Genomic DNA, 15,365 nt, shown 5'->3' with positions numbered 1-15,365 from the left:
ATCTCCTTTATTTTTAAATTGTGTTCCCTAGTTCTAGACTCCCCTAACCAGGACAAACATCTCATCTGCATCTCTCCTGTTTATGTATTATTTATCACTTTTATAAGTTCTGTTGAGATCACCTTTCATTCTTTGGCACTCCAGAGAATACAAGCCGCAGTTGCTAATCTTTCTCTATGGGCCAGAGAACAAAACTGGTGAAAGTTTGTCGCATTCTCTCTGTGATTATAATCGTACACTCAACACATTTTCAGTTCATTGTCAGTCTCTTCAATCCTGCATGCAAGAAACCTGTCTCATCCTTTAATGTTCCCAGAATGGTACTTGGATCGATCCAGACCTGGTGAAATATTCCACCTTCCATAGATATAAGGAGAAACTCTGGAATGTGACTTATACTTTGGCAGTGAAAAAAAATCCAACAAAGGATCAACTGTGCTGGTAAACCTTCGACAAACTACAGTAGAGAATGTTTGGCAGCAAGGACGTCAACAAAATGTCTGGTGTACAGCGCAATTGTTGTCACAGAGACAGTTGGGGTAAAAAAGATCCCATGATGAAAGATAATTGCTCAGAAAATGTTTGACAGAATTCTGGGATCATTATGAGGTGTCTCGCAGGGATAAATCAGTAACTTTGGGCGACACGGTGGCTCAGTGGTTAGCACTACAGCATCACAGCACCAGGGTCCCAAGTTTGATTCCAGCCTTGGGTGACTGTCTGTGTGGAGTTTGTACATTCTCCCAGTGTTTCTGTGGGTTTCCTTTGGTTACTCTGGTTTCCTCCCACAATCCAAGATGTGCAGGTTAGGTGAATTGGCCATGCTAAATTGCCCATAGTGTTAGTTGCGTTAGTCAGAGGGAAATAGGACTGGGTGGGTTATTCTTCGCAGAGTCGGTGTGGACTTGTTGGACCGAAGGGCCTATTTCCGCACTGTAGGGAATCTGATCTGATCTGATTAAACTTTTCTGATGGTTATTTAAATGAACTTGTCATCTTGAGTGCTGAGAGAACAAGGCTTTCAAACTGTCCGATTAAAAGAAAACAAGTTAGTGAAGGGAAACAAAAAGATTGTGAATTTGTCCAATGCTACTTAGGGAGTTACTTTCTTTGTTACTAGAGGTCAAGGATTGAACTAGTTCACAGCAAAAGCTTCAAAAATACCATTGTTCAAAGTTTACTTATTGTCAGCATGACATCAGTGTGTGAATGATCAAATAATGTTTGCTCTGGATTCAGTGATTTTAGCCTTGGACTGCTAAAATGGATCTGTGCAGAATGAGAGTTGCTCAGTTATTTTGTTCCACCCTGTTTAGAACTTGGTTTTCCCTGCATTGAATTCTTTTGAGTTTCAAGTTTTGTTAACTTTATACTTGCTTTTACCTTTCTTCAAATTAAATTCTACTGTATTTTGATCCCCATAGAGAAGCATCGGGAATTAGCCAAGAAAGCCCTGAAGAAGAAAGGAATAGGTGGTGGACCGATTTTGCACCAGCCTAAATCGGGCACAAAAAGGTTAGTAATTCTGCTTTGTTCCTGCACAGCCCTTATCCTTGTGTCCTCGCAGGAGTTTGTATTCTGGGTGGAACATATCTCCTATTTAAAGTCTCCTTTCTAAAAAGGAAGGGCCGTTTTGCACCGCAGCTTGGATCAATGTGTTGGGCACTTGTTGGACCTGTGTTCAAATGTAGCCAAGACCAATGGCTGTGATGTACCTCATTTTGGTCATTGTGCCAACCTGCATAAATGAATGTGGAGCTGAAAGTGTGTTGCTGGAAAAGCGCAGCAGGTCAGGCAGCATCCAAGGAGCAGGAGAATCGACATTTCGGGCATGAGCCCTTCTTCAGGAATCATTGTAGAGGGAGGAAGAGAGCTTCTTCAAGGAAGGCATCCTTGCAAGAGGATTCGCAGTAGGTTAAAATCCTGAAGAAGGGCTCATGCCCGAAACGTCGATTCTCCTGCTCCTTGGATGCTGCCTGACCTGCTGCACTTTTCCAGCAACACATTTTCAGCTCTGATCTCCAGCATCTGCAATCCTCACTTTCTCCTAAATGAATGTGGAGTCTCATTCTGCCAACTTTGCATTGTTGTTGGAGATTTTAAAAAATATATTAAATTTAAAATTATAACATTTTCACAGTTTCTTTTCAATTTGTATAGAATCAATGTGTAGGCCATTCAATCCTAATGAAGTGTTTTGCCCGAAACATTGATTCTCCTGCTCCTCGGATGCTGCCTGACCTGTTGTGCTTATTCAGCACCACTCTAATCTTGGCTCTGATCTCCAGCATCTGCAGTACCCACTTTCGCCATTCAGCCCAATAGGTGCAAAGGGAGAGGAAAAAGCCATCAAGTTTGATTTGCCATTACATTAGCTCATGACTGACCTGAAGCCTAACTTCACATTTCTGTCTTTGCCTCATAACCTTTGCAAGGTTTGGATTAGCATAGCCCTGTCCATAAGAGATTTAAAATTGACAATTAATCTAGTAAACAACTACTGTTTGTGGAAAAGTCCAGTCTTCTATCATGCTTTGCACAGAAAAGTATTTTCTGATTTTCATTTCTGAAGACCTGGCTCTAACTTTTATTGGTATTTGCATTTGTATTAGCAATTGTGGTTCGTGCGAAAGGATCAAAATTAGCCATACTGCCTTGTAGTGGTTAGGTATGTAAATATTAAAGTGTTTTGGTGGTCAACAATTCATTTGGTTTTGCTTCTGATCCTGAGTGTGGGGGTCTCTGCAGACTGCTGAATTTGCCAGTGATCTTTGCTGAGACTTTAAGAATATTAAATTAAGCAAAATGTTTTATACAGCAAAGTAAGATTGTATAATTGACAATGAGCTTCAAGATTCCAAAGTGTATGCATCTCTTGGGCAACATTTTCAATGGATTTGTGCGTTTATTTGGGTTGGCGTTTCCCTAAAGAAAGAATCTCTCATTGTCTTTTGTTCAGAGTCAGGTGAAGCAGTGACTTTGGGTTATCAATTTGTAGTGTCCATATGTAGCTGTGTCCATGTTGCACTGAGATTACAGCGAGAGTGTAAATGTGAGCTGCATTTCCTGGTAACAAATCTATATTGAGTTTGCCTTTTTCTTCAGTTTTGTGGACCTTCTAAATGAATGCAAGTTTTAATATGTTTAATGCAGCAAAGCATTTCATGATGCCCATAAAGGTTAGAGCACAGAAGAAGGCCTTTCTTACCATTGAGAGTCACCAGATTTGAAACCTTAACTCTATTTTCTTCCCACAGCTGCTATCTGACCTGTTGGGTCTCACCAGCAATTTCTGTTTTTATTTAATTCATCATGTTGGGACTGGTAATCACATAACTGATGCTGGAGGTGTAGTGTGTAGTTTGCTGAGCAACACTGATTAATGCGACTTGCGCACTAACTTTGCAAAACAGAACAGTTCTCAGCCCACCATCATGGGGTGAGGAGGAGCTTAGCCTGACAACGTTATTTAAATTGAACTTGATCTTAATGAAGATTGCCTGACATTCACAGAATCACAGAAGTCTTACGGTGCAGAAAGAGGCCATTTACCCCATGGTGCCTGCACCAGCTCTTAAAATAAGCAGCATTATGTAGTGTCAATCTCTTTTTCTCACATACTCTTAGGCACTATTTTTATCCAAATAAAGCCTCAATTAAACCTGCCTTTACTACACTTTGAGGCCGTGTATTCTATTCTCTAGAGTTAGTCTCACAGCACGGAAGCATCACATAAATTGTCCATGCCGAGCAGGTTTCCCATACTAAACTAGTCCCATTTGCCTGCCCTTGGCACTTAACCCTCGAAAACTTGCCTATTCATGTACCTGTCCAAATGTTTTTTAAATGTTGTAACTGTACCTGCATCTACCACTTCCTCAGGCGATTCATTCCATATACGAGCACCCTCTGTGTGAAACAAATTGCCCCTTAAGTTCCTTTTAAATCTTTCTCCTCTAACCTTAAAATTACGCCTTCTAGTTTTGAACTCCCCTACCCTACAGTCTTTTGCTGTTTACTTTATCTATGCCCCTTATGACTTTTTAAACCTCTGAGGGTCACCCTCAACTCCTACACTCCAGGGAAAGAAGTCCCAGCCTATCCAGAAGTTCTTCCTCCCTTCACCCTTGTTTCTTTTGCAGATCACTTTAAATCTGTGCCTTCTGTTCTTGTTTATTTTACAAGCAGGGAACAGTTTCTCCCGGAGTATTCTATCCTGTCCGCTCATCATTTTGGACAATACCTATCAGATCTGTCTTAGCTATTTTTTCTCTCCAAGGAGAGCAGTCCCAACTTCACCCTGTTCTCATAACTGAGGTTCCTCATCCACTGAAATTGTGCTTATAAATTGCACACTCTCCAATATGTTCATGTTCTTCCCATAATGTAGTGCCAAACTGTACACAGTACTCCAATTGAGGTTTAATGGGTGATTTGTTCAAGTTCAGCACCACCTTCCTGCTTTTCTACTCTATGCCTGTATTAGGAACAGCTTGTAAACCTCCCACCTGTTTTACAGCAGCAGGGTAGGCTAAGAGGAAACTGTGATGCTTGCAAGAATGGATAAATTATGCAGGATTTTTGATATACAAATAAATAGGTAACCAGCAACAACTTTTTTTAAATGTGCTTCAATATTGTGATAGGTTTTAACTGCAGCACCTCTGGAAAGGTTATCAATCTATTAAATCAGTTTAGTACAAGCACATTAATGTTAAATCATTAAGGAAAAATACAATTGGAAGATCTATGAGCCATCCCATTGTGGAGAATGAGGATGCAACATTAGCTTGAAAGAACAGGGCTGGCAAAGGTGCAGTCATCTCTCAGTGGGAGACATAATAAATAGGAGCAAGAGTAGGTCCTGTCATCCATTATGATAACAGCTGATCACCTAACTCAATCGCCTGTTCCTGCTTTTCGTTCATATACTTTAATCCCTTTAACTGCATGTAATATATTCAACTTTTTCTTGAAATCATACACTGTTGTGGCTTCAATTGCTTTCTTTTGTAGCGACTTCCACAGATTCACCAGACTGGATGAAGATATGCCCTAAATGGTTTACCCCATGTTGTTAGACTGTGACCCCCGAACTCCCTTGCAATTGGGAGCATCCTTCCTGCTTCTGTTTTAGGAGATGAGTGAAAGGGAAAGGACAAAAAGGGAAAACTAGTACATTCTTCCTCATGAGCTGTTGTGTAAAACAGAAATTTACAAAGAGCTCAGAACTGAGCAAATGCAATTCTTGCAGTATTAACATTTGCTATTAGAGGAAACTTGCACAAAAATCTTGGTGCAGTAAGTTTTTCAACTTCTGTGTTATACAGAGGATGTGGATAGTTAATTCCCATCAATGGCCCTGATGCATAAAATAGAATGAGCTTGAAGCAAGTTAGCCATTATTACTTTCCTGGGTCAGAGAAAGTTACAAACTCAGCTGTTTCTAAGAACTGTTACTAATGACTTAAGTTGATTCTGAAGCTGTTATAAGGTGAGATTGTTAAGATGGTGAGATTGTTAAGATAGTTCCTGATCTATAGTTGTTCTAGATATCACACTTATCTGCTTCGTCATAGTCACACATTTATAAGTGACCAATTTACTCCACTCATTTCCATCCCCTCGAGTTGCAGTAAGCATAATTTGACTGTATGTAGATATTTTAATCAAGCTATTCGGACATGTTATGATATACCTCAGGGGCAGGTGATACATGAATCTAGGTCTTTTGGTTCAGCCGTAACTAATACTGCATCACAAGACTCTTTGTAAGGTGTCTGAAGTTGAGGCTAGAAATATTTTGATCCTACATATTAACATTTCCTCTATGGAGGATGCCCTCCCCCACCCTGATATTTGCTTTACTTAACAGACACGTGTTGGTTATATTGGAGTCCTCCACATAATGTAGGAATCAAATTGAGGAATAGTTCCGTGCACTTACTTTACAGGAATTTGCAGTTTAAACTCAGCGACAGATTTGCATTCTTCCATATCTGCAGTTATTGGCTCCAAATAGATGGGGCAGTGATCTCAAAGGACTCCAACGAGAACAGGACCAGAGGACATCTTCATTTGGGTATCTTACTGTAATATTAAATGAAATGATTTTAAACAACCATTCATCAAGAGGTTTTTAGACATGTTCCAAGTGATCAGCTTTCATTGTCACCTGATGACTTTTGCAGTGTTCATTGTTATAAGTGGTAAGCCATTGTTTTTCATTTTTATTTTGTTTTGTCAATGTTTTTCATTGCAATTAATTTCTGGTTAGGCTTAATGGTATATTGCAAATTATGACTGATCCAAAATCAGGCATGTTCTTTTCTCCATTCTAATCAGCTTTTGCCGATCTGCTGCGATGCATGTATAAACTTAAATCAACCAGATTTTAAATTTCACATGATTTTTCAAACTTTTTTACATTTGAAATTTCCCATCATCTGTTGAAGTTGAATTTTCAAAGTTTGATTGTATTGCTCTCATTTAAAGTTAGTGACTAGTTCAAATAGCAATTCCGTCTGTTGTCTCTCACATTAGACAAAACTGGACTGGAAGCTCAGTAAAGTTATGAGAAGGACAACTCTAAACATTATTAACTAAATTCAAATGTATCCCTGGATTTCGATTCAAAATGCAGCAGCAGCAGCATTCCCACTCCCAGTTCCAGCTGGAAGGATTCCAAGGTTTTCTTTTCGCTTTCAAAACTGTCATGTTCCAAGCCCTTTGAAATCAGCGGCTGATGGTGCATCTTTCTTTGCTGCAGAGGTGTTTCTACACTTCTAAAAACGATATTACAGGAAGACACTGTTGTACCTACCCTAGAATTGACACTTGTTTTCCCTTGTACTGTTAGAACAGGGACAGCTAAACACCATACTCACCATCTGCAAGCTGAGTAATGGGAGAGATATCAGTTGTATTCAATTAATACTTTTAATTTCAGCTTAATTGTGTTTGCCCTTTCTTTCATTATAGATTAGTAAAATTCAATAAAGGTTACTCTGCCCTGAAACAAAATCCGGATGAATCTTTAGTCTCCTTAGAGTCTGACAGGTAAGGATTCGATCCTAACCATTGATTTGTCATCTTTGTATGGATTGAGAATTCTAACTGAAAGGCTAGATCCATATGATGTGCTCCACCCAGCTTGAAAGACAAGATGGTTAGCTAAATTGAGAACTGATTAAATGGTCGTTTTAAAATGTATGTGAGAGGAACAGAACTATCGGCCAAATTTATAGCCCACTGAATTCTAGTTCAGAACTAGTAGCAGAATGTTTCAGGACTATTTACTAATGAATTCTCTACACTTGGACACTTTAGCCTGTTCCCATGCCTGAACGGACTGGTTATTTCACAGGGTTGCAGGTCTGCAAGCATCAGGATGTCCTCCTAATGTTATTTCTGGAAGTCTTTAAGACAGTACTGTCAGTAAGCTAATTGGTCAGCACATGTCCTCACATCTAGCACCCTTGGGGCTCAACTTGTGTATTTTTGAGATTTTTGTTTGGGCTATGGGCAGCTTGCATCAAGCCAGACTGGATGTGGTCAAGTGTCTCGTGGAGTGTAGTGCAAATCAGCAAAATCAGTAACTAGTTTGGAACCACAGCACACCAATGCACTGGTTAACTGTGTTATCTAGGTAAATTAGTTTTAAAAAATTTTGTTCAATTTAAAAAAAGCCTGTTTTGGGGCAACAACGGGTTTGGGATAGCTGAATATACCTATAAGGGCATAATATTACCTTCTCAGGTGAAACTGGAGAAGGGCAACGAACCTCATGAAGGAATTAATTTGAAGTAAGTGTCTTGTCTTACCTTGCCCTGTCTGCATTCAATTTTAGCCCAATTCCAGTGTCAAGCAGGACTGTTGGCAGTTTTTAAAAATATATTCTCCTCTGATCTTAGGGTTATACCAGACGTCTTGCCTGGGATCAGATAATCCCATATGGATAAGGGGAGCATGACCTGTATTGCTGAAATATGGACATTTGCCATTAGGCATATGTGAAATAGAATATAAATTTTTATTCTGATACTGATTAATAAAAATCCCTGATGTAATTCTATAAAACCTTACATAGCACCTATAAAGTATTTGACTTCAGCACTGTATTACTGGGCTCTGAAAATCCCCTCAAATCACTGAATATTTAATTTTGAAAGCTTCATTAAAATGATCAAAGCTTGATGCAGGACAGAGATCTGTGCTGTGTTTGATTGCTGCTAATTCCTGCTGTGAAGAACTGCTTCAGGCTGCTGAAGCGTTGTTGAACACTTCCTTCATAACATTTATTAAAGCTTTGACAGACGTGTTCATTCCACTGATGTAAACTTAAGCACCATTTGCTTTGCAAATTCCTGCAGCAGATATATTTTCATAGTTTAAAACCATCAATTTTGTAGCAAAATTTGTACAGAGATGGGAATATTTTCAATAACATTTTAAGCCAGAAATATTTATTGAACAGTGTCATTTAGTGGTGTCAGGTTTGACTCGATTTGTCTTCGAGTCAGATGATGTGGGTTCAAGTCCCACTTCAGCACAAAAAAAAATACAAACCTGGTACTCCAGGACAGTGCTGGTTGTGCTGATTCTTTGGCAAAATGTTAAATAAAGGCCCATCTGCACTCTCTGTTGGACTTAAAACAACCCGTGGCACTATTTTGAAGAGCAGTTGGGAAATTATCCCTGTTATTTTAGTGAATATTTGTCTCTCCATCTCTTCATCGTCACAAAAAAAATGAAGTCTGGTCCTTATACTTCCTTTTGTGGGAGCTTGCTGTGTGTAAGTTAGCTGAAGCATTTCCTATTTTCAAACGGTGACTGCAGGTTTTTTTAATGAGCAAAACTACTTGTAATCTGTGATTGTCAAAACCATATGTAAGTTGTTTTATTAAATCTTTCACACTGCAAGCTAGTCTCTCTCTGTTCTTTTCCAGTGATGGTGAATTTGAGTCTAAGTATTATTCCTCATCAGGCTATTCCTCTGCAGAGGTGAGCTGACCCACGCACTTATTTTACTTTATTAACTGAGCTGGTTGTGAGGTGTTACAGAGAGCTCCCAGATGTGTTTACAGTGTTACTTGCCACCAGTGCTATTCCAGTGTTGCTTTCAGGACCATTGCACCCAATGGGCTGTAGAGTGGAGGTGAAAGTTAATGCTTCCTTCCACACACGCTTTTTGTGGTCGCCATGTTAAATTTGCATCAAAAGGTAAACCACCAGGAATGCAAAAGTAAAGCAAACCTTTGAAACGCAACTGTAACATTTGAGAAACAAGTTGGAGGTTGCAGTCTGGATAAAGCAGTGCAGGGACATGTAAATGGCATTCATGCAAGGGTAAATTGAAAAGCTCAGTCACTCTGGCTATACTTGCACATGTAACCACTGGCACATGTTTGGCAGCTGCATGCATCCTTACCACATCCTGAGCTGCTGTTTGAGGGGTAGATCAGTGAGATGGCAGAACATTTATAATACGGAATTAAAAATTCCTCAACGTTCTCCTATCTGTATATCACCCCTCAGATAGTTAGAATCAAGATGCAGATATCTTCCAGTTCCCCTTTGGTCCCTGTACTGTAGCAAACGTTTTATTAACCGGCATTTATAGGACCAGGAAGTTAATCAAATATTCCAAATAATCAAGAGGTATGCTTAACCACTGTAAGCCCTAACCAAGTGAAGCTTTGAGATATCAAAATTCCTCAAAATAAAAGCATCTACGCACCACCTGACATCAATATAAAAGAACACAGCAATTAATAGAATCATAATGCGGAGAGTACACGCACCACTGTTATCTTCCATTTACAGCATTAGTACTCAGACATTGTGTATTTGAGGTGTATAGTTTTTGCTGGTTGTTAAGGTGCTGGTTAAAACAAAGTTTGCTGTACTTTGAGGTGCCCTTGCTGTGTGAGCGATGTTGTGTTTGATCCCCAATTTTACTTCTGTTTGGCCATTCTCTCTTCCAGCAGCAAGTTAATCAGGACCTGAACCGGCAGCTCCTGAAAGATGGCTATCATCTGGACGAAATACCGGACGATGAAGATCTCGACCTCATTCCACCTAAGCCTGTTACCTCGTCAGCCTGCGCTTGTTGCCAGGCAGAAAGTTCTTGTACTGTCCAGTAGTTATTGCCACCCCCACCACCATGTCGAAAGATAAGTCCATTTTAGGCAATTAAATTTTTTTTATATATATATTGTGTATATATATATATTTTGGCTGAACTTGTTTAAAAGAGATTATAAACTGAGAAAAGACATTAGCATGATAGGATCCTGTTTAAAAATACTATTTGGGTCATTGCGACTGCTAATTGCTTTCATTAAATTTGGCCTAACCCCCTTAAATCAAATACCGTTTATAACTGAAATTAGACCTGAGATGACAGCTTAAAAGCTATTACTAATTTCTCTATATTACACTACTCATTTTGCCAGTAGCGTAATAAAGTTATTATTACCTAATGCTGGCTTGAAATTCACACCCAAGCTTAATTGATCTTTCTCTTCTTTATTCACTAATCCAAAGGAAGGGAATCTTTCAAAACAGAGAAAACTGAATACTAGAGTAGAGTGGGACTACACATAGAGGTTGGCAGTGAAATTGTGCAGTTTGGTCGTACAGTGGGGTGCTTCGATGTAACTTTAAAGGTGCTGGTTCCAATTCTGCAGGCTTGCAACCGATGCTGGAAAATGGTATTTTGCACGGATGTCTTCAGGATTGGGATATTAAAGGACAGGACCGTTTTATTCCACAGATGAGTAAATTTAGTGGGCAGGCTAGGAATGAAGCATGGTGAGGGCAGTAGTTCTGTTACTAGCTTACGTTTCTGTTGGGTGTACAGCATTGCTGAGAGCGCTGGCCTTTGGGGGAGCTGCAGCAAATCTGAGGAAAAAAAAAATTCCTTTCAGATTTATTTTCTGTCATCAGGCATTGGTGGGATACTGAAATGAGGCTGAGGAAAATGGCTAAAATCTGCCCTGAGTTGCAGTCTTTATATGTAGATCATATGCATTGGACATTAGCATTTGATGATGCCGTAGCTTATACAGTGCATCACCTAAACAACGCTCAGTTTGGATTGAGTTGACACTACATAGGTATGATCAGAATTGGTTCTTACTTTGACGTGAACAAAGATTACTTATTGACAGTATTAATATTTAGTTCCAAAATATTGTGAAGCTAAATTAGAACTTTTTGAATAATTTTGGACACTTCGTACCTGGGCCCTATGCTTAGGAAATGTTTCTGTTGATTAGCACACTTTTTTTTCCCCCTCTGGCCTGTTTCAATAAGTTTCAGGGGTGTTTTTTTGACATGCTATCCATTAAAGGGGATGAAAACATTGTAGCTGTTCCTACAGAGGATGATGGGATGGCGGAGAGAGTAGAATGAGTTTGAGAGAAAGTGGAAGGAAGTCATTTATTGTAAGTAATACTTAGATTGCGAATAACAGGAAATCGGGAAGCTGTTCTTCGCCATTCTTGCTAAGCTCATGGTATGAAAGAGGGAGCCAGTCAGAAGGTAAACTTGGTGTAAATTTTGGCACAGCGCAGCATTGTTTGGCTACTGTAAGCATTGTGTTTTGCCACCCATTTACCATCACTTACCAATGGAAGGTGCAATGAGCTGGCTGACTTTTGGATAACAGCAGATTACTTGTTCTTAATAGCAATTTGTCAAATTAAATGTTGAGGAGAGGGGTTGAGGCCGCTCGTTTGATTGCAGTCTAATTGATTGGGATTTTATGGGTGTACCTAGTGATATGTCCATTCTTATTTCATATGACAGTGACATGATGTATATTAAATGGTAATGGGAAAATAATGAGCAGTTTATCTAGGCTGGTTACTCGATTCTATTGTAATCCATAAGCATGTTTAATGATTTTAGAACAATTTATTTCAATAATAGGTTTATCCAATTGGATACTATATTGAATTAGCCACAAAGTAAGAGACGACTGTGATTTCAAAGAGATCAGCTTTTGCAGTCCCACCATATTAAGTACAACAACTGATTAGTTGGGAAAAGGGCTTTTCTGAGGTACTTGGAGTATTTGTGTCTGTTATGTTTAGTTTGTATGCAGCAACATCAGATGCACTTTGATTCTTGTCTTCATATCAGTTCTTTATCTCAATACATTGTGTTTACATGCGCTTTTGCTTAAATGTTGAAATTGAACCAAACAAAATTGAACAGTCTGTAATGAGATGCACTTACTACTTACACCTGTCTGTACAATGACTGCCCATGTCTGTATCCTGTCGTGGGATAATGCCATTCTCTTAGGCCATCTGCTGTTCATCCCCAGATCACTCTTGGGTTAAAACATCCATTACATACTTTTGCATTTCTTTATGATGTTTCAGCCTGTTTTGAGCTAGGAGAGGGTCCAGAAGTTTGTTTAGAGTTAGACTAGTTTGGTCTCTTACACTTTGACTACCTGTCAGTCCTCTCCTTTCTCCAGAGACCTAATGGAGCATTTATTATCCGCATTAACAGACTGAACAGTTAGGAAAAATGCATCTTGGTCCTCCTTGCTTTGAGGATGTGTCATTTATTTGTTTTTTATTATTGCTTTCTCATTCAGTTTGTTCCGATTTAGTTATGTCACTGATGTGAAGTCTGGATTTTTAATTTTTGCTCTGAGAGTACTTCTGATTTTCCTTTGGAAGTTTGCTTATAAGTTACCAAAGTTACTTGTGTCTTTAAGCAGAATATAAGCTGGCGTTATTGTGTTTGAGCATCTTAAATTGTAGCTTTCAGCTGCTAATATATTTGTGACTAATTAAAGAGTGAATAGTTAGTAAACTGGAAGTCATTTAATGTTTAAACCATAAGGGAAATTAAATGAATCAGCATCACACAGCCTTGATAATAAAATAGTCAGCACCTTGGTTCTTTAGCTTTGAGGTTACGCTGTAAATATTAGTGCAAAGTAGAAACATGGGGAAAGGCAGAGAACTCAAAAAGCTTTGGAATAAAAATCTCTGAACGCTATATAACTTCCCACCACTTGGATATATATGTGAGATGTTGCAAAGGTCTATAAAATTATTTTAATGTCCATTAATTCTATTTAATTGCTTTGCTGAGGAGTAGCAAAACATTTTGTAATAAATAAAGTTAAACTTTAATTCTGTTTACCAATTGCTGTTTATTATGGTGGCTGGTACCTGCTGTAATTTAGTTCATTATATTTAATAGTTAAGATCACCGTCGAGGAATATTCAAACCTGGTGTTGGAAGGCTATGATGGAGAAGGGGAATTATTCAATATTTTCCAAACTAAATCCAACTTTGTTCTACTGAAATGTGAGATGATGTTTAATAATTTTCTCAATTAATTCATCCACATCAACTTATCTATTTAATGCTGTACTCTAAACCTCTGAGGAGAGACTGCTGAAATCTCTCAGTCTTTGTGGTCACTATCGATTAAAGACATTATGATTCTGACAAGTTTTTTTTGATGATTACATTTCTCGGGGTTGGATTATGAGCTGCCCCGTTTCTGGGACAGCTACTTCGTACATCGGTGCTGAATTCATCGGTGCTTAATTGCAGTTGAACCTTTATCCTGGAGATGATTGCATACTCTTGTTTAGGTGCAGTGTGGTGTTGGATGCATTCTCAATATGCATCTGTATGTGCCGGTCTTTTGCATTTACTGTGATACACTAAGCATAGGAGTTAGTGGTGCCTTTTCAGATTAACTTTGGTGGGGAGAGGAGGAGTTGGCAGGAGTTAGGATCAGTAGTTTCAGTCAAAATGAAACATGCTGCTAAAGAATAGGAGTCTGATTGGAGCACTGTCTGGTAATCATTCGTCAATTATTAATGTTGTTATCCACATGTCTCTAGACAGACTGTGGAGTTTATTGTTCAGAAGGAGAAATATTACAAATATGCTAGAGAGGTCCTTGCTAAAATACACTGTAGCATGCAATATGCATGGCTGTTATGTGTATTTAATTCATAATTCAACTGGGGAGCTGCAACTCTCAGGCTCATTATACAGGAAGGGGATATAGTAACACGTTCTTTCTGGCCCGAAGTAGAAATGATTTCTCAGGAAAGTGACACAATTGTATTCAGCTTCAACAGTAATTGCGAAGATAAGTTTGAATTAATTGCCTGAACAACTGCATTGCTGTACGCCTACTCCCAAGTTAAATGTCATCTTTCAAAGAACTCAGAAAAGGGAAGCTTAAAAAAAAACTCGTATAGAAAGAAGTTTAATGTTCGATACACTAGCTTGCCCATCACGTTTCTGAGAATATGGGCAGTGAAGATGTAGTTAAAATTGAATGTGACCTGTGTGTTGTGTTGTGTTTTCTGGAACTTACAATGGATTGTGAAAATGCACTGGGCCACGAGGCCATCTGATTCTTAAGCCGTCTTTAAGTTTTCAATTTACACAGTGTATGCAAAATATAAAGACTAAATATTCTTTCTGTGCAATACATAAAGTTAACTACATTTTATTAAATTGCATTTATTTTTTGTATGTTATTGGTATGGCAAATTAAAATAAAGAATGCTTTAAAAGATTTGAGCCTGTCTTGTGCTTGTCAGATGCAGGGATTATTATGTCTCCTCATATTTACTGTGCAGCAAGTCATGTGCCTCAGAAAGGCTAAGGCTGAGGTCTGTTTAATTTGCTAGCTGGAATCTTGGGTTGGGATAATGAACTGCTGTGTTTGGAAAGCATCCACAGAATCTCAGAATTGTTACAAGTCGGCAAAGGAGGCCTTTCGGCTCATCGAGTCTATGCCAGCTCTCTGAGCATAGCGCCGTTCTGCTGCTCCCAGCTGTGACCTTGCACATGTTTCTTTTTCATTCATTCATGCGATGTGGGCATCACTGGCCAGGCCAGAATTACCCAGAGGGCAGTCAAAGAGTCAACCCCATTGCTGTGGAGTCACATGTAGACCAGACCAGGTAAGGATGGCAGCTTCCTTCCCTGAAGGGCATGAGTGAACCAGAAGAGTTTCCTGACCATCAGTAATGTATCCATGGTCATGGTGAGACTCTTAATTCCAGATTTTTTTTCATTGAATTCAAATTCCACTATCTGCCATTGGAAGGTTTGAACCCAGGTCCCCAGAAAATTCCCTGGGTCTCTGGATTAACAACCAGCCACAATACCATGAGGGCATTGCCTCCCCATTCTTCCTTTTCAAATGCCAGTCTCACATCCCTTTTTGAATACCTGAATCGAGCCTGACTCAGTCAGGCTCTGAAACAGTACACTCTAAATTAGGCCACTTGTTACATGAAAATGTTTTATTTTTGCTTCTTTTACAAACCATTTTAAATGTGTTCTCCTTTCCTCTT

The 15,365-nt window shown here is 39.0% G+C and overlaps 1 protein-coding gene across 4 annotated transcripts in view; it reads left to right on the top strand.

Moving 5' to 3' along the window:
- Positions 1-14,578, top strand: part of fam219b (family with sequence similarity 219 member B) — a 35,643-nt gene extending 21,065 nt beyond the window's left edge. The window contains exons 3-6 of one of the 4 annotated variants that reach the window (XM_060853853.1): positions 1,425-1,515; positions 6,982-7,059; positions 8,949-9,003; positions 9,990-14,578. In XM_060853853.1, coding sequence (XP_060709836.1) covers positions 1,425-1,515; positions 6,982-7,059; positions 8,949-9,003; positions 9,990-10,145 — 380 coding nt within the window. In that variant the 3' untranslated portion in view covers positions 10,146-14,578. Of the gene's footprint in view, positions 1-1,424; positions 1,516-6,981; positions 7,060-8,948; positions 9,004-9,986 lie in introns of all 4 variants that reach the window. The other 3 variants (XM_060853852.1, XM_060853855.1, XM_060853854.1) reach the window with 3 other exon arrangements.
- The last annotated feature ends 787 nt before the right edge of the window (positions 14,579-15,365 follow it).

Source organism: Hemiscyllium ocellatum, chromosome 42, assembly GCF_020745735.1.
Source record: "Hemiscyllium ocellatum isolate sHemOce1 chromosome 42, sHemOce1.pat.X.cur, whole genome shotgun sequence".
Taxonomy (NCBI): domain Eukaryota; kingdom Metazoa; phylum Chordata; class Chondrichthyes; order Orectolobiformes; family Hemiscylliidae; genus Hemiscyllium; species Hemiscyllium ocellatum.
Note: the sequence above shows the minus strand (reverse complement) of the source record. Positions and strands in the feature narration are given on the sequence as shown.